The following is an 8,830-nucleotide window of genomic DNA, read 5'->3' on the forward strand; positions in this document are numbered from 1 at the left end:
ACTTGTAAACAGAATTATACAATGCATTTGGTCAGCTTTAAAGAAAATTCAGATTTTAGGTGACAAATTTTAATTGTATCTAGGAATACAAGCATGTATTACACATAAATTTTATTACATAAATATCAGTAGTGCATGAAAGTACATCATACTTTTTATATTGTGGTAAAAGTTTCTGAACAAACTAAAATTACTTGAATAACAATACTGTCCTAAATGTAGAGAGAGGACACAAGTCACAATCCCTTCCCCCACCTTTGGCACATCATCAATACTCAGGTTGTCAAGTTAACATCAGATGTTCTCCCTGTTCTTCAATTGACATTGATTGCATACACTTATTTAGTAAATCTTCTTCCTTTTTTTCTTCATTCAGGTATGATTCAGAATCATTTGCAGAAACTGAAGGGAAAATAAGAATCTATAATGTCTGTTTTGGCAACAAAGTATTTCATCCTGAAAATTGAGATTTGTATTTAAGAACAAGCTTCAAAATGACCTACCTTATTAATAAGCGTTTGCCATAAACTTCCTGTAACTTTCAAAATTTCATGACTTCCCCCTCCCCCTAAATATCTCACTTTTTAAAAGTAAGTTGCCTAATACTGTATTCAAATCAGGTTATATTATAGCAAATTCTTTGCTACTAAGTCCTGTTTTCCCATTGCTTTGCAAAAATCTTTTCACTGGGGGAAGTTATAGTTTTAGTATTCTCCATTCCTGAAGTTTCTTCTTGTTTCTTTTCTCTTGGCACCACAGGGACTTTTCCTCTGTCTGTGGTTTCCTTCAGGTGTTCTTTTTGGGACCATACTTAGGTTCTACCCTGCCATTTCCCTCATTTCTTGGGTAGGCATAGTATGTTATTTACAGCAGAGCTGGGCGGTGCTGTCACACAGCACTGGGATAGGGGTTCAGAAGGCCTAACTTCCCTACTTTCGACCCACTTCCCTCCTACTGTGGTAGTAACTAGGTAACTGTTTAACTTCCACTTAATCCTTTCCACTTTATCAATTCTGAGAAATACTTCTGAGCATTCAGTCTTCCTCTTTTGCCTTTTTCATTTTGTCATACTTGGGGTAGAAGGATCCTTTAAGCCAGTCCTTCCTAAATGATTTATCTGAGTAGCTCTGCAAAGTTTTGCTAATAATAATTGGTTTGCTTCCTCTGGTTTGTTGAATATTAAACAAAATGGTATAGGTGATATAGCCCTTTGTTAACTATTTGACTCATACAAAATTTGCTATTAGGGTATTTCCCTGGTGGTTCAGTGGTTAAGACTGCTTCCACTGCAGGGGGCACAGATTCGATCCCTGGTCAGGGAACTAAGATCTCATGCTGCACAAGTAGCCAAAAGTTTTCAGTGCTATCTGTCAGAAAATTACACTATCTCATAAAAGAACTGCTGTGGCATGAAAAGGTCATGTTTATGGCTCTGAGTTCTGACAAATTTCATTGTCTGTTAAGTCTCTGGCCTTGACTATAATATCTTTACTTAGAAATACACTGAATCTTAACTTCCCTGACCACTGTTCTTTTATGTGGAAACAGAAATCGATTTCATGTTTTGTTTGGAGCAATGTAAGCAAATCACACTTCAAAATTTTTAATGTCTTTTCTAATAGAAATGGAGCTATATTGGGTTTAATATTTTTAAAGCATAACATTTTTAAAAACATATTAAAAATTCCACATTTACCTGATTGCATGAACGGTCTGCCTGGTTTTCTACAAATCTTCAATGATTTACATCTTGTTTTAGATGCATATCCAGTTTTTAAACTGTAAGAAAGAGAAGCATCTTAATTGGAAATAGCAAAGTGCACAGTTGTCTAGTATATGTGGAAGACCATACAAATTTTTATTAAGCTGCTGGCATCACCAAAGAGACTCTTTTAGCCCCTGAATTCTCACATGACTTATTAACCCTGAGATGCAAAGCTATCAGTTGTAGCATAGGTTGAATAATCAGGCATCTTAATCTCTTTTTTCCTTTTTGGTTTATAGTATTCCCCTGTGCAGAAGCCACCATATACTTCTCCTTTTGGAAGAGTTTGTATTATTTTGAATTTAAGTGGGAATCATTTAAAAGGGCTCTAGCTGATAGAAATTTTTACAATTCCACAAAATTCTAAAAGCAGTAGCAGGACTTGTGGCAGAATTACTAAGAATCTGCTTGCCAATGCAGGGGACGTGGATCCGATCCCTGGTCCAGGAAGATTCCACAAGCCACAACTACTGAGCCCACCCTCTTCAGCCCCTGAGCCACAACTATGGGAGCCTGCCTGCTGCATCTGCTGAAGCCTGTGCACCAAGGGTCTGTGCTCAACAAGAGAAACCACCTCAGTGAGAAGCCAGTGCACTAAAGAGTAGCCCCTGCTCGCTGCAACTGGAGAAAAGTCCATGCAAAGCAACAAAGACCCAGTGCAGCCAAAAATAAATAAATAAAATTACATATATATATATATATATATATATAAAGCAGCATATCCCAGTTAGCTCAATAAAGAGGCCATAAGATAGCACTTTTTTGTGCCTTTGTCCAACCTATTCTGAACTTAAAGTGAACTTATAAGGAGCATTAGATATAACATCATTTAGCTACCCTTCAAGTAAAGTTGGGGGTACATTTTTTCTCTGAAACAAAAGGAAACAGACCCTTCTTTGTTTCTCACTGGTCGCCAAAGCGAATGTTGTATCATCTCAGGTGCAGATGCAGCTGCAATGTTAGAAGGCCCCAAGTCCTCTCTCTCCAGCTGGTGTCGCCATGTAGTACAGGGGTAATGCTGCTTCTGTGAGTAACGAGAACTGAGGTGGCCCCTGTGATGAGTGAGGACACCTGTACACAAATCACCTGTGTTAGAATGTTCTCTTGTTTCTTGTGAGAACTATTGAGAAACTACCTGGAGGTACACCTGCCTGGTTTTTGGGAGCTGCGCTGGATCACATGCATGTAGTGCCTCTTCATTAAAGTCCTCAGATAGTTTGCATTATAGATCTTAGCAATGCTACACAGGTAGCGCTTCTCGACTAAGGTGAAGTCTGGATGCTAAAAGACAAAAGATGTATAGCTGCATTGTAAAACAAAGGTTGGCAATATTCCATATCTGAAAGGATGAAATGTTCAGGAGTGTCGTACCATCTGTACATTTTACTTATGCAAATTCAACTATATTAATCTGGCTCAAAAATTACCAATTTGCACACCTCTTTAATAACCCTAATTTACATTGCTATAGAGAGGTTAGTTCTGGCAGCTATGATCTTTAATAGGTAATACAGATCAACAGTCATGAAATACTTGTTGCCATTTTCTTGCTTGCTTTTAATTTTAGAGTCCTTGAGCAAAATCTTTACGAGGTTGGGTTTCTATCTCTAGAGTGGAACTTTCCTCAGACATCTTTGTGCTTGGGGCACTAAGCTTCCAGAGTGAAGAAATGTACATTAAAGCCAAAGTATCATAAAGCATGAAAATATTCCTATGAAAGGGAATCTATAATGATAAAATTCTTGCATTGATTCATGAGTTTACCCAGCAGATATTTATGGACTCCTTCCTGGTGGCTCAGACAGTAAAGCGTCTGCCTGCAATGCAGGAGACCCGGGTTCGATCGCTGGGTTGGGAAGATCCCCTGGAGAAGGAAATGGCAACCCACTCCAGTACTCTTGCCTGGAAAATCCCATGGACAGAAGAGCCTGGTAGGTTACGGTCCATGGGGTTGCAGAGTCGGACACGACTAAGCGACTTCACTAGACAGTGTGCTGGGTGTACTTGTGTTCTACAGTGCTTTCCTCTCTGAACTAGATTCAATAAAAAGTTCAACTCTGAATACAAAGACTATTAGCATTTAAATAAAATATTGGTATTTAGTTACAATACCTTTAGAAAGAAAGGCTCTGTCATTGACTTAGGGGTGTGAACTGTTTGAGGCATTTTCCATAACTCTTGCAGCTTGGCTCTAGGCGAGTTCACTTTGTGTCCATCTTTGATTCTGTCTGTAGGCAAGGACATTATAACATGAATCTCATGAGCAAAGATTGGTTTAACAATTATTAAGATGTATCTGTTTACATGTGTCAGTGATTATTCTGGAGTACTAGTTTTAATCAAACTGTTAAATTTGAAGAGACTTTATGATTGCCATGTGGTTTTAGAGCACACAAAAAATCAAAGACATTTATAAATATTTACTATATATAATCATTACATCTGGACAAAATTATTTTGAACTCAGCTGAGATGCAAAGGACTGATGCTAAAGCTGAAACTCCAGTACTTTGGCCACCTCATGCGAAGAGTTGACTCATTGGAAAAGACTCTGATGCTGGGAGGGATTGGGGGCAGGAGGAGAAGGGGACGACAGAGGATGAGAAGGCCGGATGGCATCACTGACTCGATGGACGTGAGTCTGAGTGAACTCCGGGAGTTGGTGATGGACAGGGAGGCCTGGCGTGCTGCGATTCATGGGGTCGCAAAGAGTCGGCCACGACTGAGCGACTGAACTGAATTGAGATGAAAACTGTTGACAGTATACGTCTTTAGTTCATTGTATGTCAGACCACACTAAACAGGAATATACATGCGGGACTTGTGCTTTTAAAAGATTTTCAAAAATATTTTATCATTCATTTGACTTCGGTATGTAGTTTCAAAATTTTATTATTAGACGCAACATAGAATAACACACATTTTGTCCCTTTAATAAGGCAGTGTTAAAATGAAGAGCTTTGCAGAAATTAATTAAAACTTATTTTTACATAATTTCAGTTATTTCATTGTTTCAAATATGGATGTGGGTAGATTAAAGTAATTGCCTTTAATAAAAATAAAAGAGATGTTTTTGCAGAAGAATGGAAAGTAGTTTTTAGCCTCACATATGTTAAGATAACTCAGGATTACTAGCAGTTTGGGGAAAAACAGTGCTGGCAAAGTTTAATCAGAAAATAACTCTTTTTTACATTCTGATCCTCCCCATACACTTCCTCTCTCCAAGCAACCACTGATGCGTTTTCTATCACTATAGCTTAGTTCCTTGAGTTTGTTATAAATGGAAACATACAGTATATATTCTGGTTTTGTCTGACTTCTTTGACTCCACATAATTATTTTGAGATCTATTTATGTAATGTGTAACAATAGATAGTGCCTTTTTATTCTTGGGTTTTATTCCATTGCATGTATATACCAGAATTTGATTATCCATCCACTTCTTGATGGAAATCTGGGTTGTTTCCAGTTTGGGGCTATTACAAACAAAGCTGGCAGAACAAATTTCAAGTTAAAAATCTGTACGAGGTAAACTAAATAAGCACAGTTTTGTTTCCGTTATTATTGATAACAAAGCCACTGTAATTTTACATATTAAACCTTAAATTTAGTTACTTCTTCAAGATTTTGGGAAATTGGATGGTTAGTGCAGATAACTAAGAACTACACTTGCATACTAAAGGACTAGCTGATTTACCAACAAATATAAAATCATCCAGAAATTACATTATTATGATCCTTAAAACATAATTTGGAATCTGTAATAATAAAATGAACACCAATTCAACATACTGAAAGTTTATTTTTTAAGCCTTTTCATATCATAAGAGTGGAGTAATTATCTAAGAATATATTTTGTGTGTCCTTGTTAACAGTTCTGAGGTGCATATTAGAACTGGGACTAAAATTTAATTCCTCAGAAGCTTAGCATTTCTTTACAGAAAATGAAATATTTAAACACAATAGTTAAACACAACAAACAACCCAGCTGAAAATGGGCTATGGACTTAAATAGACTTTAGATGTCTTCAAAGAAGATATACAAGTGGTTAATGAACACATGAAAAGATGTTCACTATCACTAATCATTAGGGAAATGCAATCAAAATCACAATGGGATATCACTTCATATCCGTTAAGTATGAAAGTGAGAGAAAGTGAAAGTGAAGTTGCTCAGTGGTGTCCAACTCTTTTTGACCCCATGGACTGTAGCCTGCCAGGCTCCTCCATCCATGGGATTCTCAGGCAAGAATACTGGAGTGGGTTGCCATTTCCTTCTCATCAAAAAATGAAAACAAGTGTTAGCTAGGATGTGGAGAAACTGGACCTCTGTGTGTTGCTGCTGGGAATACAAAATGGTGCAGCTGCTGAGGAAACAGTATGGCAGTTCCTCAAAAAATAAAACAGAATTGCCATGTGATTCAGCAATTCCATTTTAAAACAACCACATGTATATATAATAACGTTATGTGGATATATACATACACACACAAATATGTGTGTTTTTCCTAGGTAACTGTAAGGACTATAAATTTTCCAATAAAAAGCAAAGTGAATTCAAGTTTTATATATCATTTGAATTGAAATTGCTCACCCACAAAAAGTTAGTGAGAGGTCTTTGGGGGCCTGTCTTAACCTCTTACCTCCAGCAGCTATATCCTTAATTTCAAGTGAGAGGAAAACAACAGCACTGAAAAATAGTTTATGTTCTTTGCAGTTGTACAATTGAGAATTTTTTCCTTCAATCTTTGTATTAATATTAATATAAACCCCAGGTTATGTTCTGTCCTTTCAACCAACATCAGTTATAAACAGTTCTTTTCAGATTCACTGCAATTTTCAAGTACTCTTTTGATGTGCGGTATTTTATTTGGGTGCTCCGGGTCTTAGTTGCAGCATATGTGATCTAGTTCTTTGCCCAGAGATCAAACTTGGGCTCCCTGAACTGAGAGCACAGAGTCCTAGCCACTGAACCACCAGGGAAGTCCCTGATGTGAGATATCTTAGCAGGAGACAAAGAACCTGCTGGACTGTTCTTTGAAAATCTTAAAAACTGAGTTTACCAAAGATGCTAATAAAGACTTTTTAAAACTCCATTGTGTTAGTATTTATAGCAAAATTTATTTGTCTTAGCCATATTATTGATGCGTATTATCTGCTTTATATACTCTACTCACCAGTACCTTTGGAATTCTGGTAATAAGAATGTCCAGCTGACCTAAGAAAAAAAGGATGTATATAATATGTAACAATTGACAGTTGTATAAGCATTAAATAAAGTATTTTAAATGAAAAACATGGACAGTATTACATATGCTTTTTACTCTCCATTTCCATCAGATATAATATCTTGCAAAGCCTTCTCCTATAATTCTGGTTATATCCTAATGACTCCAGGCTTTTTCAAAGTGAATTATCAGAGATTTTTACCATACTATATATAAAAGATTTACTTTAAGCCAGATTTGGCCTTAATTTTACAGCCTCAGAATCTAATTCCTACACTGAGCTCAATGATGTAATTGGGCTTCTGTGCTATCCATGGTATTTTCTTCCTTTATTCTTAATAAAATTATTATATGTAATTTAAGATGAACTGGAACTAAGTTGGTCTAGAATGTTTGTACAGTTCATTTTTTCGGTTCTCAAATTAAGACAAAACACTCCCCTTTTCCTCTTCCTACAGTTTTTTCAATGTCCAAGAATTCACTGATGCTCTGATATACTAGGATCCAGAACTTTGCTAAACACTCTGAAGAGCAGAAAAGAGGAACATAGCACCATCCCATCTTTAGAAGTCATCAATGCACCAAACACATAAATATATTTTTAAAGATGGCCATGGGTGCAGCAGGAGCCATGACTATGGGCTTGAGAGGAACATCCGGCAGTTCTCACTTTTAGGGAATAACTGATGCAAGGGATGAGGTACTGCCTCCAACAATAATTTCACCAACTAACTATCTTCAGCGTCCAGGAAATAATAGTAAAAACCCAATGGCAGAAACCATTACAATATTGTAAAGTAATTATTCTTCAATTAAAAATTAAAATACAAAAGTTTCCACTAAGCAGTTAAAAAAAAAGTAAAAATCTGCTCAAAATGGATTTATGAAAAAGGAACTATTGAATGAAGAAAATGCCAAATTCAAGGTGCCTCTAAAACTTCTCATTACAGATTTTGAATCTCAATTTGACATAAAGGTGACTAATGTCACACAGGGAAATGATTTGTTAACTTGGAAGCGCTCCTTTGAGCCTCTATTCCCTTGGTGCCTCCCTAACCCCCCAACCCCAGCCTACCGACCCCTTTTTGTAGAAATACAGTGGCCAGACGGCAAACGTTCAAGCAGATTTCGCAGCGCCCCCTGGGGCACAAGAAGCACCCAGACGGCTGTCGCAGTCATTGCGTTTAGTCAGTCATTGCACCAACCCTTGTCCTCAGCTTTCCTCAGAAGCCCGTCCCCTAAACTGAGTCGGCCACAACAAAGGTTCTCCCTTCCTCTCACTTCAGTACACTAGGGACCAGTCCACAGGAGCAGCCAGCTCCCACCCCCTCCTCTACCCCGGGATGACGACCAAGGGCTGACGGCCATCCTCCCCAAACCTTCAGGGCCCCGCAGCCTCACCCGCCGCCGCCACCCTCGGCCCTGGCCACTGCAGGCGGCTCTGCGGAAGAACTGCACTCCGTCCAGTCGGACACTGGACCCTGGTTGGGCATCTCCTCCCGGGTGCCCTGACCGCGAGCTCTCTGCAAGAGAAGCTTTCCCCTCTTCCCTCCCCTGTCAAGCACGCGTGCGTCAGGCCGGGAGATATTGGGGGTGAAGAGGCAGACGCCGGATTCTAGCCCCCTCCGATGAAGTCCGGACACTGCCCGAATAGCTTCGGAGAAGCGGGGCGGGCAGATCCAAGATCCTGGAATTAAGTTGGGGGAGGGGCGGGAGTTCATTAGTTGATTGCGCGTTTGTTCATTTGCGTCTTTTTGTAGAAGGGATGCGTCGCAGAAAGGAAGTATACTTTCCCTCTAAAAGGAAAGGTGCCTTTCACCTCAGTATCCAGACCCTC

At 38.6% G+C, this 8,830-nt stretch overlaps 1 protein-coding gene across 3 annotated transcripts; it reads right to left on the reverse strand.

Moving 5' to 3' along the window:
• Window positions 1-94: 94 nt before the first annotated feature.
• Window positions 95-8,806, reverse strand: FAM216A (family with sequence similarity 216 member A). Of its 3 annotated transcripts, none has more exons than XM_006048301.4 (7): window positions 8,395-8,803; window positions 6,949-6,983; window positions 3,878-3,993; window positions 2,917-3,046; window positions 2,656-2,836; window positions 1,697-1,779; window positions 95-402 (listed from the first exon to the last, which is right to left on the reverse strand). In XM_006048301.4, exons 1-7 carry the CDS (start codon window positions 8,712-8,714, stop codon window positions 284-286), a joined length of 984 nt encoding a protein of 327 aa, XP_006048363.3. In that variant the 5' UTR covers window positions 8,715-8,803; the 3' UTR covers window positions 95-283. The 3 variants fall into 3 exon arrangements, with proteins under 3 accessions (XP_006048363.3, XP_006048362.3, XP_044786137.2); XM_006048300.4 differs by having other exon boundaries at window positions 6,943-6,983; XM_044930202.2 differs by lacking the exon at window positions 2,656-2,836 and having other exon boundaries at window positions 2,901-3,046; window positions 6,943-6,983; window positions 8,395-8,806.
• Between the last annotated feature and the right edge of the window lie 24 nt (window positions 8,807-8,830).

Source organism: Bubalus bubalis, chromosome 17 (genome assembly GCF_019923935.1).
Source record: "Bubalus bubalis isolate 160015118507 breed Murrah chromosome 17, NDDB_SH_1, whole genome shotgun sequence".
In the NCBI taxonomy this organism is placed as follows: Eukaryota; Metazoa; Chordata; class Mammalia; order Artiodactyla; family Bovidae; genus Bubalus; species Bubalus bubalis.